This window comes from Haliotis cracherodii, unplaced genomic scaffold (assembly GCF_022045235.1).
Source record: "Haliotis cracherodii isolate W230 unplaced genomic scaffold, xgHalCrac1.p SCAF_5, whole genome shotgun sequence".
NCBI lineage: Eukaryota > Metazoa > Mollusca > Gastropoda > Lepetellida > Haliotidae > Haliotis > Haliotis cracherodii.
In genome coordinates this window covers 45719622-45739292 of record NW_027266308.1, presented here as the reverse complement: position 1 = coordinate 45739292, position 19671 = coordinate 45719622, and the positions used below count along the sequence as shown (strand labels likewise).

The following is a 19671-nucleotide window of genomic DNA, read 5'->3' as shown; positions in this document are numbered from 1 at the left end:
GGACTTGGTTATCAAATTCGCCCTGATTATGACTCTTGACCTGACAACACCGTAACGCCTTCACCAAACAGGTAAATGGTGGTTACCGCCACAAAAAACAAAGATCAACAATATTTTCCAACGATATCACTGTGGCCTTTGAAAATAGCCCAGCCTGTGGCAGACAAACCAGGGGTTGATATGAAGAGCACCGTCCTACACCGTCGGGTCACGATGACACATATTCATTTTGTGATAGGCATTAAGAAGTTGGAGTACTAAGTAAGGATAAGAATTATGGATGAACAACTTCTTTATTACAATTAAGAGCGACGTTTCGGTGTAGGTTCTAACACTTGCTGGATAACGGTGTTAAAACCTACACCGAAACGTCGCTCTTAAATGTGATAAAGAAGTTGTTCATCCATAAATTCTTATCCTTACTTGACACATATTCAGTCAGGTCACGTAGTCTTTCGACCAACATGTGATATACTGGAGTCCAATTCTGACCCGGAATATCTTCTCATTGGGTTTACGGGGTATTCCGATTATAGCAGTCCAATGTACACTTCATGCTCAAAATCATACCGATTGTCATTAAATCAGTATATTATTCGCATGACGAACCATTTTACAACGAAAACTATGAAAACATTTAACAGAGAAATACTTAAATTTTCTGTGCGCAGAAAGAAACACAATGAGGCCGCAGTAATTAAAAGCGGGTTTTCTTCAAATCAAGGCAACAGAACAATACTATTTATATAGTTGAACATGGTTCTGCCACTTCCTAACACAAAGGCGATGTATAACGTCTCTTTCCTGTTTTCCTTTTAACCTGCATCTGGTGTCTCCATATCAAATCTTCATAATTATCTGGAAAACCATGCAATCAAACTACAATCATAGTACGTTCAGCATAAACATGAATGGACCGTATGTAGAAAAATGTAGAAATATACAAACGGTTGTATTGGGAACTAATGGTATTTAAGCATAATATATTATTTGATATATAATGAAATATTATCTAACTTTTGTGCCTGTTTACAAACAATGTCAGTTAATGAAGCCACACTGATTCCAAACTTATATTAACTAAACAATGAATGTTCGCAACAGGGTAGATATCAATAACTAGTTGTTGAACAAGTAGAATATTTCCATTTTGGGAAAGGGGGCGCTGATCAAGTCATGACGTCATTCAAGAAAATCAAGGAATCCCAAGATTATCTTTCACCTCCTCCACTGGCGTTCATTTCGTTGACTGACAGCCCTTGATGCATGTTCACTTCTCTTGCTAGCACCGGAATGTTGAGTGATAGATCTAAATGCAACAACAGCGCCTGTTAGCCACGAGATAAGACGAGGGCCATGGTCGATACGGAAAATGCCCGAGGGTTAGAGTGACCTGACGGTAGTGGAGTGGTGTCTGGCTACATTGATCTCACCCTAGATAAGCCCCGTGGATCCTTTGTCAGATGGAATGACATGAATCATCAGAATCACTGACTAAACACGATGATTAAATTTCTCTACATTATTAATAAGCAGGGGGTGCTTAGGCTTTCCAGGTATTGTTGATACTGGTGGTTACGTTCTGTGTTCAAAGCAAGAGAACTACCCCTGTTATTCATTTAGCCAATGAAAGATAAGAAATACAAAGGTCACATTATTTTACTGTGTCCAATAACATGATTACCTGTATATTATGAATCATTGTTTAAATCTTTAATATTATGTGTTAACATATGAAACACATTTGGAGAACTAGCTCAAATGAAAATTGGAAGATTTCTCATTTTCAAAGTCATTTGTTTGAATGAAACAATGTAGATCTTAGTCATAAGCAAAACCTAACCTGTAAGAAAACATCCAACCTTATGGATAACAACATCTGGTTTATCACATATAGTGACATTTCAATGTAGATTTTTCTTCCATCACCAACCTGGAGTGAATATGACCAAGTGATCAGAGGTATATGTGCATCGCCTCTTGCATTTATTCTAAGACACTTGTATACTGACTATCATTATAAATTATGAATTCTAATCTTCAAATAAAATCATGCCATCAAATATCTTCCCAATCTAATTTGACATCAAAGAAAATGGAAAAGAAGGAATTGGTTCGCATTTATGTATTTATTGTAAATTAACAGTACCTTTAACACCAATCAGTAGAAAACTACAATTATATGGATAAAAACTTCTGGTTTATTGCATTTAGTGACATTCGATTTAGATTCTTACACTGTTATCAAACTGGAATGAAACATATTACTTTAAAAAAGTTGTACCTCTTCTTATTTACTCCATTTCTGGTGTCCCCCGCCATGATATTGCTGGAATATTGCTAAAAGCGGCGTAAAACCAAACTCACTCACTCACTCACTCACTCACTCACTCACTCACTCTTATTTACTCACCACTTATGTCAAAGGTCAACATGACTATCTCAACCTAATTGTCGTCATTGGCAAGTGCCAAGCATAATTAGCAGTTAGCATGGTTACCCATGCATATTTAAATGAAATGTATGGTTTCCAAACAATCTACTTGCAGGTATTTCCAACACATATGCTTAAGAGAGAGGAATCAGTTGCAAGCCAGTATCATTAAGAGTGTCATGGAAAGATCTGAAAAACAGGTAAATTACATGATTCACCTTTCATCCAATTAAGTTATTTCATCTAACACCAGAGTGTGGGATCTATGTGTGGGAAAAGTTTTCCTACTTCTCTAGTGTAATCATGAGATATTATTAAAAGTTTCAGATGTTTGTGTTTAAATTATTAGCAAGAGCACAAAGCACAAGTTGTAACCACACAACAGAATTTAATTGGTGATATAAATGTTAACTTTCGGTGCCTGCGGACACACAAGATTAATTCATGGGCTTGTATATTATTTGGACCTAAATCCTTTGTCAGATAATGTATACAAATTGTAACATAAGATACATTAAGCATGTTAAGAGGAATGAAATAATAATCTTGATAGTAGGTTAGTACTCCTCAATGTAGTACTTATTCCTTTTTATATCTATTTTCCTCAGTGCAACTTTTTTGAGCTGAAGGACCTGACAATAGTGTACAGGAAGTATGTGAGCCTGTATATGATATCTGCTGTAACACCAGATGAGGTAAGTTTCAGGTTTCACTGTCACTGAAACACTTGGATTACAAGGACATGATTTTATCATCTGCCTCCCAGTATGAATATTATGACTAGACAAACTCTTTATGAAAACTGGCAATTAATTTGGTCACTCTTCACCAAACAAATGTGCCCATTGGTTTCACTGTAGTAGTACATGCAGGACCCATGAAGATCCGGGGTGAAATAGGTCTTCAGCAATCCATGCTTGCCGTTAAAAGTGACAATGCTTGTCGAAAGAGGCGACTAACAGGATCGGGTGGTCAGGTTCGCTGACTTGGTTGATGCATGTCATCATATCCCAATTGCGTGGATCAATGCTCATTATGTCAATCACTGGATTATCTGGTCCAGACTTGATTATTTACAGACCGCTGTATTTTAGCTGGAATACTGCTGAATGCGGCATTAAACAACAAACGCTCTCTCACTCACATACAGCGACCGAACTGAAATACTGGAAAAGACCTGTTAATTAAATCCAATTCACTCATGCCCACTTGAAGTTCCAGGTGAGCTTATGGCATAGAGTTTTGTTCTAATTATTAAACTTATCCTATCTCACACTATGCATATCTCATTCTTCTATCGATCTTTAGTTGAAACGTGCCTAAACAAAGGTTTCCAACTTCAAGAAACAATTGACATGAACACACCTAGCGTCACCATGGTCACTTCCCAATAATCTGGGTCATGTATGCTTTTCATGTTGGTTGACCTACATGCGCTGAACATGTGATTTCCCAAGCTAGCTCATTCTCTTTCTAATCACCATGTTGTCGTGATATACATCTCGCAAGAGAATCCATTTGGCTTTTCTGTTTTTTCCAATTTTCCCTCTTTGAAATTTTGAGACTTTCTTCTTCATGGTCGTCTTTTTTCAGTATGGATGAACAGGCCACGCGTCATTCTGCATGTCTAACTTGTCAATGTTGTTTTTTTAGTCTCCTTCTAAACCCATGATGTCTGTTCAGTTTGCCGCAGTCACTGCAGCTTACGTGCATGCTGTTTTCAGTGTTCCTCTTCCAAAAATCGATGATCAGGGGATCGGTCATTACCCATTGTCTAGACTTCACTTCGGACTCCTCACATATCGGTTCGGAAGATGAACTTTATACCTACTCTATTGGACACCCATCACATTTGGCTCATTCCTCATCTTCTAGTCACATTGACTCTCGCCTATATGATCTTTCTCGTTCTTATGCCTATCATCATTAATGACAAGAACTTCCTTGGAACCTTGATTTGTATAATGTCTCCGCAAACCTGGCGCATGGTTGGGAATGTTTCCCACAGTGTATGGATTCTTTCACCCCATGGGTACTCCTATGACACTGCTTACCCGGATTACCTGGGTTCCCTGTCACCGCCTCCAATTCGACATCCGCCTACCGTGACTGTACCAGATCCTCAGGTCACACTATACTCTTCCACACAGATACTTCCAACCTCATGGAATCCTAATGATTTTACCTCCATCTCAGGGCAGCAACTTCAGTCTCTCTTACAAGCTGTGACATCAGCGTGCCTCGCTCAGGTGGGTCCTCCTACGGATACACTAATTTCTGTTCCGGCTTCTTTTCAGCCAACAACATCAACAGTCGCACCTACTTCTTCTTTGGACCCGTAGCCAGAGGAGGATTTAATTGATTGTTCTGCCTCTCCTGCTTCTTCCTCTGGTGGTTTTGACACGGCAGCTCTGGCTATGGCATTGATTTAGATTGTGAATGAACCCCAGATTCCCAAGAGTATTTCGACCGAAGATACTTTATCATCTTTTGTTGTCCCCTCTGCGACTTCGCTAAATATTACACTTCTGCCCAGACAGGTTTTAGCAGATGGCTACAAATCAACATAAAGCCTTTTGTTCCTTTCGCCGATTACATGACTGATTACTTGCCTCGCTTTGTGTTGGCTGATGCAGGTACTCATGGCCTATCGACTTCTGCTCCTGAATTGCACAGTTACGTAGCGACTTTGGCTCCTAAACATCTGTTGTCCTGTTCTATGGAGGTTTGACAGAGATCCATATTTTTTTCCACAAAGGTTTCGAGGCCTTTTTTCTGACGTAATATTGTCTGTTATCTTCCCGAGGCAAGAGAGTTAACTGACTTTAAAAGTCCAGTTTCCACCCTTGCCGAACTAGGCTGGAATTACTAGGCTCGATCGTAGCGCCACCAGTGGCTATTACAAGTTATGTCCCTTCTAAGCCTCTCCTATGGACCAATCAGATTCCACCTCCAGTATCACTTGCGTTTGCTTCACACAAAATGGTGCCGCCAAGTCAGGACGATCTGATCGATAATCAAGATCTATAATCAAGATCTATAATGTGATAAAACGGGTCTGACATCGCAAATTCATCAAGTCATGTGAGCACCTTGATTAAAAACATGAAAAGATTTGGAAAATATCTGCTGACAACAAGTTGGTGGTGCACATGCTTTGCAAAACCTGCAATCGACCGAAATCTACACGACAGTTTACGAACCAGATTTCGATTTCGGTGCGCGATTTTGATTGGACTATGCATAGGTGAGGTGAGGTGAAATTGGGTTTAACGTCGCGTCCAAGATTATTGCACTTATATAGCGACGTGCATGCACGTGTATGTGTGTGTGTTGCTGCTTGTACTAGTCCGGACTGATGCCGATTTATAGTGCTAGCTCACTGAGATACCATGCCGCAGTTTAACATGAATACCCCACTCAGACACAGTATACTGACTCCGAGCCGACCAGTCCTTGTTTTAGCCCTTTAATGCCGAGCGCCAGACAGGGTAACAACAAGTACAATCTTTTAACGTCTTTTTGTATGACGCGGCCCGGGATCGAACCCTGGACCTTCCGCTCTCCGGGCGGACGCTCTACCACAGGACCACGGAGGCGGTCGGACTATGCATAGACTCGTTAGTCCAGCCAAAATGTAAGTCCATAATACCAGCCTAGTTCGGCAAGGGTGGAAACTTGACTTTTAGAGTCAGTTGACTCCCTTGTCTCGGGAAGATGATTGTCTGTAGGCAGCGTTAGAAATTGGCACTAGTCCTATAGTCCTTCCCAATGGTAAAGGTATCATAAGGACTAGTAGAAATTTGCCCTTTTTAAGGGTTTTGCTATATGTTATCATTATAAGGACTAGTGGACGAAAAGTGTTAGTTTCTAACCCTGGTAGAAAGTCATACTCAAAGGTTTGAGTGTCCTTGATGCCTCCGATATATATACTTGTATGAAGTGTTGATACTTTTTTGTGTGAAAGCATCAAATTCTGTATTTAAAAAGGGCAGACATTACAGACTGTCATGTTGTGTGGGCAACTATTGATGCCAACTGTTATCATAAATTTATTGAAATGTGGAAATCTGTGTAGTGAACTCTCTTCCCTCTTCAGAATGAGCTGGCAGTGTTGGAACTGATGCAGAATATCTTGGAAACTCTGGACCAGTATTTTCAGAAAGTTGTAAGTGGTTCTTACGTTTGTCATGTGAAAAAGTCTTACCCAGATATCCAGGTTGAATACAAAGTATAGCATTTCACAAGGAGTATGATGAATAGCCTATATTGGTATAGATATGCTCACCATGATTATGTCTTTATGAATGTTGGCTTCTAGAGTTGGAATTGTGTGGTCAGGATTCTTGGATTCAGAGATCATGTTTTTGAATTCTACCTCTGTATCATGAAATAATTCAAAGCTTTTCTGGCACTTGCAAGAGTGAACTCCAATTTTTAGCTATTTCCTTCAACAGAAACAATATATTCACGTAAAGTATTTTGATAATTACTACAGGTAACTTTTCTTACTATTGCATTAAGTATGTTCAAGTTCCTTAAAATATTTAGTTATATTGTTTATATTTACCTGGAAGAGCTTGTGTTTATTAAGGTTGCATATGTGTGGTTCACAACCAGTTAACTTTGTTTCGCAGGTCTGAATGAACATGTACCCGGTGTGCTACAGTGTCTAAAATCTGATATTTTCTTCTGTTTCAGACCGAGGTAGATGTATCCTTGCAAACCAAATTCTGGCCTAATAGCCTATTTAATAACAAGTCCTTTCCCGGTGTCTGGCTTCATAATGACATAAGGCTTTTCTGATGGAGGAACACAACACCACATTGTTTGAAAGACAAACAACAAACAGGGCTAAGAATAATATTTTGAGTCATTGAGTAGTTACTCAAATATTTCCCATCACACTGGGTATTGGTACTTTGGTTTGGGTATTCAATATTATGTTTCTCCCATGAGTCCAGTCTTATTGGGTATTTTGTTACCAATTATTAGACCTTTTTTTTTTGAAAAAATATGTTTGTGCTTAAAATGTTTAAGACGACTTCTAATTTGCCTCTAATAATGTGCCATCCCAAGTATGTCACATGTTGCATATGCTCACAACAGAGATATATGCCTAAGTTACAATTAGCAAGAAGTAGCACTTTTGTGTATGATTTACTGGAGTGGATGCATGCATTCAATCAGTAAATACAGATCTTTATGTATATGCAAACTGAAAGACTACTTTGGGTAATTACTCAGTGTTGTTATAATTTTGGTTTTGGGAATTATTCATGCATAATTGTATGCAAGCAACTAAAAAATAATTGGGTTATGGTGATTTATTTTGCAGATTTCATGCAAATATGCTGCTTATCTTTAGCTTTGAATAAACTAGTTTAAGCTTAGGCAATGTTAATGAATAAAACAAATCTTTGCATATAGGACTAACAATATGCATTGTGATTTGATATATATCTCGACAGTAAGGTCATGATTCGATACTCGATGAAATTCCTGAAAACTCTACACTGGGCTCGTGCAGGAATCATCTTCATCAAAAGAAATGAAAAGTAGCCCTGTGCCAAATAAGACATTTAGTGAGGGGGAATTGAATTTGAAATTTATTATTATTATTATTATTATTATTCCCCACCACAAAGTGGAAGGGGGATATAGGAATGGGTGCCGTCCGTCCGGCCGTCCATCCCATTTCATTTCCGGAGCAGATCTTGAAAACCGTACCATATTTCTTCACCAAACTTGGAACAGAGAGAGATCTAGTGGTGATACGGTGCCTTTTGATTGTTTGGGATTTTAAAAAAAATTATTTTTTGAGTTTCCATGGCAACAACTTGATTTAGACTGAAAATGGCGGTAGTCCTTGTTTCCGGAGCAGATCTTGAAAACCGGACTATATTTCTTCATCAAACTTGGCACATAGATAGGTCTAGTGGTGAACTGGTGCCTTTTGATAGTTTGGGATTTTTAAAAAAAATTGTTTTTGAGTTTCCATGGCAACGACTTTGATTTAGACTGAAAATGGCGGTAGTCCTCGTTTCCGGAGCAGATCTTGAAAACCGTACTATATTTCTCTACCAAATTGGCACATAATGTCATCTCACAGTATTGAATACATTTCCTTTCTTGTCGGTAAGTTCTGTATTGCTTGAGTGTATGTTCTTCCAAAAGTGTCATGGACACAGTTGTTGCATTCACTGACTAACTTCATACAGAAACTCATTACAAATACAACAGTGTAAGATCTTAAACCTACTCAACTGTATAAAAAGTATATATTCTTGTCAACCATACTCTGTACTTCACTTGCTTGACAATGGTGTTAGAACCTACATCGAAACCATCGCTCCTAATTGTAATAAATAAAGAAGTTGTTCGTCCATATGTCTCATCCTTACTCATTACAAATTCAGTAACATATTCTATCATATACTGCAGATGGAAATACAACACCAGTAATAACTTTATTTTAGTGCTGCAATTAGGCCATTTACAAAAAGGCCCAGTGAACATAGTTCACAGGAGCTAATGCATTGCACACACCCGACATGTCATATTTGCAGGGGTGTGTGAGTATTTCATGCTTGTTATTATTATTATTAATATTATTATTATTTTAATCCAAAATATTCTTAAATTTGACTTTTTAAATGAAGTTGTGGTATGAGGTAAGCATACTTGAACATCAAAACGTCTGCCTCAGTGGTCTAGTGGATAGGGCGTCTGTCCAGAGAGCTGAGGTCGGGGGTTAGCAACACTATATAATACAGATTATTACAGTGAATGTGCATTCAATTTTCATAATTTTAGCAAATTTTGATTTGACGGTATCAAAGCAGCTTCAGGACATTTTGGTTGACAATGTACTAGAAAAAATAAAATGATCTAAAATCCTGTTATTTAATACATCCTTTCCAAAGCCAGATCTTGATCATATGTTTGCCCCGTCTCATGGACTAGTGGTAGAACGGAAAGAAGACTATGGTACGTTTTACCCTGCCTGGCCCTCGGCATTAAGGAGGCCACAAGGACTTGTTGGCTCTGAGTCAGTATACTTTATCTGAGGAGGGTATTCATGTTAAACTGCAGCATTGTATCTCAGTGGCCTAGCATCATAAAATTGGCACTAGTCCGGACAACTACAAAAGGGCACACACACATACACAAAGGTGCATGCATGTCGCTGTATATAAGTGCAACAATCTTGAACGCGACTTACAACCCCATTTCACCTCAGCTTGAACATCAAAATATTTGAGGCCTCAAGGTGACATTGATAAACTTTGCCTTAACACTGTTACCAGATTGTGTCAAATACAGAACGCGTGCACATGGTGCTGGATGAAATGATTGTCAGTGGGTACGTTGGAGAGACAAGCAAGGTGAGAGCTCTTGTACCATTGCAGTTACTGGATGCATCCAAGAAGTGACCACATCTTCCTCTTCAGTTACTGGACACATTCAAGAATTGGAGTTATTCCAAGCATGGGCTTATGTGCAATACATTCACTGGCAAATGTCAGGCAAGGAGAAAGATGGCACCTGTGGCACACCTTCACAATTGCTGGAATTATTGTTCACAAATGACCAGCTGGTTGATGGAGTATAAACCAGTGATGAAGATGTTGCTTTTTTAGATTATAATTTGTTAACATTATCAGGGAAAGATTCAATCTCATTAAAATCAGACCTTAGTTCTCACTACCGCTAAACAAAGATCTGAAGACATCCCATTAGGAGTCACGTCAGAACGACCTTTCATCCGACCAATGAGAGCGTAGCTTACCAGATCATCAAAGTGACAGTTGGAATGTGATTTCTAATCATACAAGCTCGAAAACTTAACACGTGTATTCCGAACGATAGTTACAGGTTTAACAACTGAATCCATACAATCTAGACCATCTATTAGCCATTCCAGTGTGTTCTTTTGTTTAGGTTTCAAATTTGAAATCGAGAATTTGTCAAAATATGTTTCGAAGCGTAGTCGCCAATTTGAAATTAGTGCCGTGAAGCACGAGAAAGCTGCCTTCTGATTGGTCATTCTATTGGTCGGTCAAAGGTCGGTCTGACGTGACCCGTAATGGGATGTACTCACATCTTTGTTTAGCGGCAGCCAGAAGTAATGTCTGATTTTAATGAGATTGGGAAAGATTGGGACCTTATGAAAAATGTGTTTTGGCAAAAGACATGAGTCCTGTTTTTTTATGGGGGAAAAATATGGATCTCTGTGAACTCTTTGGCCACTGTTTGTGAAATCACAGTTACACTGTGAGCTGGTCAATGTGCCAGGTTTTGTTGGTGATTACATTGTTTTCCTGGTCAAGATGTAATTATACAGCAATGTTGTATGTTGTGACATGATGACATTCCTTCACACAGTTATTAAGTGGTTTCAAAGGATCATAAGGTTATGCAGATATTGTCAGTGTGTATGATGTTGATATGCAAGAAGGAATGTCATATAAATTATTTCCTCCATTAAAATTATTTATGCATCTTGTACCGTTTCTTTTTTTTCTTGACAAGAATTTGAAGATAAGTCCCATGGGCTTGGTGGATGTACAAAGTGTTACCTGCATAACATATAGAATTATGTTATCTAGAGATTTAAGTCCACCTTTATTATCCCCCTGGTTACAGTACACTATCCGTCTGTTATCATTTTTTTGTTGGGATTGTGGGTTCGAATCCCGGTTCGCCCCAATTATGTTTCTTGGTTTGTCAGCAGCATGCCCTTGCTAGTGGGTTTCACCGAAGTGGTAAACGTCAGACACCTGCAACACTTCGGGCTTCCCTCCCACATTAGGCTGACACACCGTGATATAACTGGAATGCTGTTAAAAGCGGCGTTAAACCTAACTCTCACTCACTACGAGGGTTGAGTGATAGCTTCTGAGCCTCACGCAGAAGGAATTGCGTAATACTGAAATATTTCGACGCACGAATACCATAGAGCTATATCCACACACACTCACAGAGAGAGAGAGAGAGAGAAAACAAGCCTTTTGGCAAACTGTTTGGCTTTGACAGTAAGCAGGGATGATCCAGAGAATACACGATATGGTGACCTACGGGCGAATGACAGCGTCATATTGCTAGATCAGTAGGCATTTCACACGGGAGTGTACATTCAATTATGTGAGAAACTTTGGCACTGAAGAAAAAGTATCAGCTCGTTCGGTTCTAAAGCTGATAAAAAATATTTAAAAAACACCAGGCACAACATATCTCTCGAAAATCTAACTGAAGCCGACCCAGTAGGTTCTTACAACGATTTGTGACCAGATATGAAAAGTGGGTTCACCACTTACAGCCCGTGTCCAAACATCTATCAAAACAGTGGAAGCTTCACCACCACCGAAAACTGGCAAAGACATCAGCTGGAAAAGTTATAACAACCTTATGTCAAAAGTCATGGCATTACTGGATGAGATTAAGACCAAGATACGTAGGAAGCTGACAAAGGTGTGCTCTTCTATCAGGACATTGGGCCAGTGCACAGATTAGTCATTGCCATGGCTGTAACCAACGAGTGTGGCTTTGAACTCCTCCAGCACCAATCGTATTCTCGTCTGGCTCCGTCAGACTTCCATGCACCTGTTCCAAAACGAAGAGAGTAACTTTTCTTATGTATGTGTGGTTCTCAAATTATACACAGTTTTCTTGTACTATTATCTACTCACACGCAAAAGTAACACAAGTGGTTTGAAGCAAATAGGTAACAAACACGGAACCATTAATTGATACGAGTTTTAGCATGTAGTGGAGCCTGATGGTGTTATCAATATTTTTGGTTGCATTATGGAAGCCCCGAGTAAAAACGCAACATAAAAAACGAATCGCCAAAACGCACCATTTCAATGAATACGTGGGTATCATGCACCCATTTCTCGCGAAATCGAAAATGCACGAACTGTCACGAACTGTAGTGGGTATAAAACTGGCCGATTCTTGGACCTACAACCCCTTGGTCCGTCATTTCAACGTTAACATAACCACAATTTACCGTCCCCTGCATCGATACAATGCTACACAGACCACAGATGACCTTCCTCGGAGCGGTCGTCTTAGGGTCACCACATCTCGACAAGATCGGCAGATTACCCGTCAACACCAGCGACATCCGTTCCTAACTGCAAGTGAAAGTGCTCAACAGACCATAGGAACACATAATCGACACATTAGCCGGGACACTGTGATCCGACGTCTCCGTTCCAACAACCTCAGATGTCGCCGACCAGCACGTCGTCCTGTTCTCCAACCACGGCATCGACAAGCACGACTTCAGTGGGCACAGGGTCATCGCAATTGGCGTCATCGTGAGTGGAGGCGTGTCATCTTCTATGATGAAAGTCGCTTTTGTGTCTCCTATGCAGACGGAAGAGTCAGAATTTGGCGGCGTCGAGGTGATCGTTTCGCTGACAGAGACGTTGTGGAAAGGGATCCATGGGGTGGACCTAGCGTCATGATATGGGCAGGGATTGGAATTAATGCGAGACTTGGACCTATGTGCTTTCTGAATGTTGGTCAAGGTCAGGGACACGTCGTCACTGCTTAGCGGTATATCGACCAAGTGATCAGACCCCACTTTGTTCCTTTTTTTTGCACAACATCAACAACACATTTTCCAGCAGGACAACGCTCGTCCCCATGTTGCCAGAGCTACCATGGCCTTTCTGCAACAACACAACATCCGTGTTCTACCGTGGCCAGCCCTCAGCCCTGATCTGAACCCCACCGAACACTTGTGGGATGAGGTCTGTGCCCCAAGTCCCTACAACTGCCGATGAACTACACACAGCTGCTCTGGATGTATGCATGTAGGGCCTTCACAAATCGTCTGATCCACTCAGTTTACAGGAGATAAGTGGCAGTGATCAATGCTAATGGTGATCACACCAGGTATTGACTGACATTTTGGGTATTGACTCGAAACTGTGTAAGCCCTTAACATTTGAAAAAAAAACAATTATGTCATCTGCCTTTTAATCCATTAAACTGTCTTTAGTCATTTTTTTGTCAATCTTGTCCTATTAGTATTTCTTGTCTTTACTGTTGAAAATAAATAACATGTATACTGCATACTCGACTTGCGTTTCTTTTGCGTGTGAGTATATATATAATATATATATATATATATATATATATATATATATATATATATTTATTTATTTATTTATTTATTTATTTATATCCTTTTAAAACCTAAACGTCTATTAAATCCGCTACACTTGTATCCCGTGCATGGGGCGAATAGGTCCTCACTAGCTTAGGTTTGTCTAAGAGTCAACTTGGTGGTCAGGCTTATTGTGTGTTGTCATATCATGATGTGGATTGTTGCCAGTGCTTTCATGAATTGGTTCGTCAGACCCGGATCCGATTATGTACAGGCCATTGTTGTATGACTTATGTGTGAGTAGGCGGAAGTTAAGAGGGTTTTATACCCCTTTTAGCAATATTCCAGCCATATCAGGTTTGGGGAAAGTTTTCACACATTGTATCCGTATGGGGAATCAAACCTGGGTCTTCCGCGTGACGAGCCATCGCTTTAACAATTCGGCTTCCCCATTGACTCCCAATGGTTTAAACAAATACAACCAACAAAATAAAGTTTAGTGAATGTATTATATTGACGAAAAAGGGTTTTATGTACAACTTATAAATAAATAATGGAGTTAATTTCAGCAAAATGTTTTAAATGGACATATGCATAAAACACATTCTAAAAAGCCGTCTAAGATTTGTTTGGTTTACACATGTTGACAACAAGCACGGTGTTCACATGGTGCGCATGGTGTTCGCAATTCTATGAAGAACCTGAAACACACAAGCAGGCATTTAAGTTCCAGTCTGTGCTGTTAAGTTAAAGCCCGAAGAATTTACAGATGTACATAAAACACATTAATGTCAATAGATGAAACTAAATATACACACGGACCTAAACTAGTTTATATAACACGTCCGTGGTATATGTGAGACCAAAAGAACCTTTTTCTTAAGAACCCTCATAGTGTTAAGTTGGTTATCGATGAGGTCAGGGAACTATCCCAGGTTTTGGCGAAAAAAACAATTACCTTGGAAAATCGATTCCAGAAAGATTTAGTTTTCTGACACTTGACTTCAGGGGTCAACTGTTCATCATCTTGGTCATCCGAGTGGTCATTGATGTCCTCGGTATGAGGTGCTGGGCGACCAAACAGGCAGTACAGAAGATCGACAGGCTGCTGACCAAAGCCGTGGTCGTATGTGGGGTGGCTGGTGCAGCAACGAGCATTAACTAAAATGAAATAATCAGTTCATTTTATCAACATCTTCCAATTCATGGACAGTAACGCTATTTCAATATTATTGAGAAAGGAAAGGGTCACAAGGACCTCTATTTGAACTGAAAGGAAACTACAGAATCTGACATACCATTTAACTTGAAGTCAGAATCGTCTATGCAATATCGTGAGATCGGCCATGGAGACACGCTGTCAAATAGGTCGACATTTCTGTCCTTGTGGTTACAGAACGTTTCCGAGCTAACCTGCACACTGGTTGCCTTCATATTCGCCTCATGGACTTTATCCATCCACTCCTTCACCTTCTCATTGCCGCTAATTCTCTCCACCTCGACAACAACTCTCTCCTTTCTTGTATCTCTATGTCGTCTGCTTAGATTTTTCTTCACGGACTTTGACCTTCCACTGTAGTCTGCCTCTTTCCCCGCAGCCAGTTTTAATCCATCTCCTATCTGCCACCTCTTTCCTGCATCTCTGATCACATTATGATTCTTAGCTGTTCTCTGTCCATTCTTTCTTGCTTCATTTAAAGATACCCGTGTTTTCTCTGGAACAGCTGCCATCATGCTCTTCCTTCTATCGTCCTTAACCATTTTCCCCTTCCTCCTCTCCTCGTACCTCCTCATTCTGTCCATCTCTTTCCTACTTCCTCTTGTCTTTCGTTCTCTCTCTTTCTTCATCATTCTCTCTGACTCTCCTTCACCGCCACCCACTTTCCTCGACTTTCCAAGTTGACAGTCTTTCATCCATTTCGGTAATGGTTCAAAGTCGTCAGGGGGTATGTAAAATATACGTGGCATCCTATAACGAAGACATTGTTTGCATGTTAAATTGGCTATTCCTTGTTTGTAGCATGACATCTTAGAAATGTATATTCATTGATATTCACTGGTTTCGCCTGCATTAATATGATAGAGTAGCTAATTTAAATTTGCTTGTTAAGAGATTCTCTTTATGTCATGCGTCATTAAGAGAATCTTTTACGCTGTTTTCCGAATAGCCACAGCCATAATGGTATCACGATAGGGGACACCAAGAAATTCTTTTGAGGGGTGACGCGCCAACGATTTAACTTGTTTTATATAACTTGTTATATCTGTCATATATGTGTTATGAGTTGTGCCATACATGAATTACCAAAGTAAACCACAAGCAACAACTTGTTTATACTTGAAACGTAAAGTAATAAGAATAAAAATGGTGTTCAATGGGGTTGTGATTTCTTTCATCAACATGGCAAGTAGTTGTTTTTGTTTGTGGTACGTATTTTTCAGCGACTTGATTCCATTATCTTTAAATTGAAGGCAGAAAAAAGCAGGACTACCAGCCATCATCGCGGGCGATTAATACTCTCGTGTATTGACATTAGTAAATTACGATTTACAATAGAAGTAACAACAAGTAAACTACTTACTTTACTGGCGAGGATGATACAGTTTGGACTTTAAATAACACAAATACCCTATGGATCTTGTCCCCTGATATACAAGATGTGTGTAAAAATCTGCATCAACAGAACAGTGAGAGACTCTCACCTAGCAACCGCATCCCATAATGCTTACTGGGTGTGTTCCTGTGACGTCATATGGACTGTGACGACAGACAATCATGACGTCAACAGTAGAAATGGTAGTAGGCACGTTTCTCTTTATCCTTGTGACAGGCAATATGATATGAAAAACGGATTGGTAAGGTAGATATTGTAGGCTTGTCCGCCGCGAACTAACTTTAAATATATATTTTTAAAATTAAACACAGGAATGACTGATTGATTTTCATTCTTTCAGTGTGTGTTTAAACTATGCGACCCCAGGCACATATTCGTGTTCGGCCTTCAACATAGCCATTGTTATGAAGAGAACATAGCGCGTTTGTTCCATGGGTCACCAGTTACTGGTACTTTGTAATAGATCATAGCCCTTAAGTCAGCAAAAGAGTCACATGTTTTTACCAAAGTCTTTTGCAACAACTCATGATATGTGAGTTATCTTGATGTCATGGACTGTTTGTCTGTGACTATCCTCGCATCTGAAACTCGTGGACTTCTCTCTCTGCAGACCTAGACTGACATTTAGTCCCTGAAATAAAGTTTCATATTTATAAATTTATAAAAAAATAAACTCCAAAAAGAGCCCAGACCGCCGTCATATAGCTGGAATATTGCTGAGTGCGGCGTTAAACAACAAATAAACAAACAAACAAAGCTGCCCCACCTTATTTCGGGCTACTGCCATGCCAATTTCGGATGCTGTATGACTGTCATTTAAATGTTGATTTCAGTGAGGTTTTGATGTTTTCAATACATTTTACTTCATGCATTGTCTTTTGTGGTTTTTAAACTAGAGTGATTAAAAATTATGGTAAAGATTCTTTTGGCCGTCATTTTAATAATTCTGGTCAGTTAAATAATTTTGGTCAAAGCATAAATTGTGATGCTTCATTGATTTTGTTGTTTTGTTTCAATTAACTTCAGTAAATCACAAAACCGAAACAAACGTAGGAGTGACACATGTGACACAAGTTCCGAGATGCAAGAAAGGAGAGAGTTGTTGTGGATGTTGGGCGAATTAGCGGCAGGGAGAAGGTGAAGGAGTGGGTGGATAAAGTCCATGAGTCGAATATGATGGCCACCAGTGTCCAGGTTATCTTGGAATCTTTCTGTAAACACAAGGACAGAATTGTCGATGTATTTGACAGCGTGTGTTCATGGCCGATCTCACGATATAGCGGGCACGCGGGTATCTTCAAATGATGCGAGAAAGAATGGACAGAAAGCAGCTAAGAATGATAATGTGATCAGAGATGCAGGAAAGGGATGGCAGCTACTAATTAGGTTTGAAGTGAAAGGCAACCATCGGTATGTTCGTCCTGGTTGTTTTGCTATTCAGCATATTGCTGACACTATTGGGATCAGCCCGGGTCAGTACAGTTCATTTTAACTGACACCCCACGTTAGCAAGCTGGGTACCCAGGATGTTGACACAAGATGAGAATCTGATCAGGCGAAATACATCCATGGACCTTTTGACCAGTTACCAGCAGTATCTTTATTTTCAACAGTATTCCACTTGTACACCAGGATAGACATGAATTCATCACTTTGATCAAGAGTCAAAACTTCAGAGCAAACAATGGAAACAGTTGGCCTCATCCCTAACAAGGAAGTACGGGCGTCAGTTGGCAAAGTCATTACTTCGGTTCTCTGTGACAGTATACAATAAATAAGGGGATCATCATGATTGACTATCTGCATCGAGGTCGTACCATGCCACAGCGCCATGTCACTGGAGGAAAACTCCGCTTAGGTGAGTTACTGCTTCAGTACAATGTGCTACATGCACGTATCACAAGTGGCAGTTGCTTCAGCTGTAAATAGTGGCTTTCAATTACTTCTCCATGCAACTTGCTCTCCTGACCTAGCATCCTCTGACGTTTATCTCTTCTAAAAACACAAATCACACATACGTGGTAGACTTTTTACCAGTATAAACGATTTACAAGTATAAAGTGATTTCCATCGTTAAGGCCTGTCTGGGGCACCAAGAGGAACACTTCTATTGGGCAGGAATATCAAATAAGAAACTTCAATGCCACATGATTATATATGTATTTTGTAAAAACATAATTTGGTCTCACTAATAACGAATCTGTAAAATGTACATCTTGTCCAAGAGCAAGGTGAAAGCATTCTTGTGTTTCTTCATATGGTGTTATATTTTCTCAACCTTAAACTGTATTCTCTTCCCTCCAGGGTCGGTCGGGTACCCTAGTGGTTAAAGCGTTCCTCCTCACGCCGAAGACCCGGTTCGAATCCCGACATGAGTACAATGTGTGAAGCCCATTTCTGGTGTCCCCCGCCGTGATATAGCTAAACGCGGGGTAAAACCATACTCACTCACTCACTCACTCTTCCCTCCATGCTCTACTTAGGCCAAAATATAATTTTAAAAACAAAAACCAATACATAATTACTGGAAACCATTAGTTGTCATTTACTAGTTTCATCTTCGTGGCTCAATACTTAAAAACTATTTAGATTTCTGCTTTTCGTTTTATGGCAAATATTTCCATTAATTTCATTTGCTTGTGATAATTATCTATTTCAAACTTTTCCTTTTGAAGAATGGATGAAATGGAAACTGTCTTTACGAAATAAACTGTCAACAAATATCTAAATAAGGCAGCCGAGTGCGAAGTAAAAGGAGAGACGAGGGTGTACGTTTTCTGGGGATGATAGTGAAACAAATTTGTTCAGATTATTGAGCACATAAACACCATTTACAAAAATCGAAGCGATTCATCTTTTCGGTTTTTTCTCTTTCACTTATTCTATATATTAATTATAATTGTACTGTAAAAACAATAATATTTCCTTCTTTCGCCTTCGCAGGTTACCGTTTCCTTGTATTAAAAATAGCCTACTCAACGCTTCTTGTGTTTTCAAATTCACTGGTATTAAATTTGTCCAATATTTTAGGTGTCGGGCGTTTTTATAAATTAGGTTTAAACCGTTAACAACACATAAAACACAAGAAGTTTTGATATACGGCCTGTATGATTGCACAACGAAGCGATGCTGATGAAAACTTTTCAACGATTTTGATTGAAACTACGTGTAGTCCGATACTTGGCGATGTCACTTTGAGGATTGTTCCTTTGGACCGTTTAGCCACCTTTGATAATGTCCGATGTCAGTTACCCCGAAGTTGTTTTATCCCTTATGAATGAGTACTGACACCTATGGGAGAAACCGGAATCAAGTCATATGTTTGTTTGTTTGTTTGTTGTTTAACGTACGCCGCACTCAGCAATATTCCAGTTATATAATCGAGCATGGACCAGACAATCCAGTGATTGACATCATGAGCATCGATCTATGCAATTGGGATACGATGACATCCATCAACCAAGTCAGATAGACTGACCACCCGATCCCATTAGTCG

General features: G+C 39.6%; 2 protein-coding genes across 2 annotated transcripts; one reads left to right on the top strand and one right to left on the bottom strand.

The window, feature by feature from the left end:
- The first annotated feature begins 1173 nt into the window (after nucleotides 1-1173).
- Nucleotides 1174-10923, top strand: LOC139441993 (AP-4 complex subunit sigma-1-like). The gene is made up of 6 exons (XM_071222744.1): nucleotides 1174-1556; nucleotides 2550-2634; nucleotides 3043-3129; nucleotides 6534-6602; nucleotides 7136-7147; nucleotides 9745-10923. Exons 1-6 carry the CDS (start codon nucleotides 1504-1506, stop codon nucleotides 9868-9870), a joined length of 432 nt encoding a protein of 143 aa, XP_071078845.1. The 5' UTR covers nucleotides 1174-1503; the 3' UTR covers nucleotides 9871-10923.
- A 3298-nt stretch (nucleotides 10924-14221) lies between these two features.
- LOC139444417 (uncharacterized) lies at nucleotides 14222-16221 on the bottom strand. The gene is made up of 4 exons (XM_071225389.1): nucleotides 16142-16221; nucleotides 14858-15528; nucleotides 14518-14720; nucleotides 14222-14260 (listed from the first exon to the last, which is right to left on the bottom strand). The coding sequence occupies exons 2-4, from the start codon at nucleotides 15525-15527 to the stop codon at nucleotides 14222-14224; spliced, it is 912 nt and encodes a 303-aa protein (XP_071081490.1). The 5' UTR covers nucleotide 15528; nucleotides 16142-16221.
- Nucleotides 16222-19671: the final 3450 nt, after the last annotated feature.

What these genes read in the sequence shown, in the direction of transcription:
- LOC139441993 (XM_071222744.1), top strand. Translation starts at nt 1,504, where the DNA reads ATGATTAAATTTCTCTACATTATTAATAAGCAGGGGGTGCTTAGGCTT. An exon ending in GGGGTGCTTAGGCTTTCCAG is followed by an intron (nt 1,557 to 2,549) that starts GTATTGTTGATA and finishes ATCTACTTGCAG; the next exon opens with GTATTTCCAACACATATGCT. An exon ending in TGGAAAGATCTGAAAAACAG is followed by an intron (nt 2,635 to 3,042) that starts GTAAATTACATG and finishes TATTTTCCTCAG; the next exon opens with TGCAACTTTTTTGAGCTGAA.
- LOC139444417 (XM_071225389.1), bottom strand. Translation starts at nt 15,527, where the DNA reads ATGCCACGTATATTTTACATACCCCCTGACGACTTTGAACCATTACCG. An exon ending in TTCTGACTTCAAGTTAAATG is followed by an intron (nt 14,721 to 14,857) that starts GTATGTCAGATT and finishes ATTTCATTTTAG; the next exon opens with TTAATGCTCGTTGCTGCACC. An exon ending in TCTGGAATCGATTTTCCAAG is followed by an intron (nt 14,261 to 14,517) that starts GTAATTGTTTTT and finishes TGTGTGTTTCAG; the next exon opens with GTTCTTCATAGAATTGCGAA.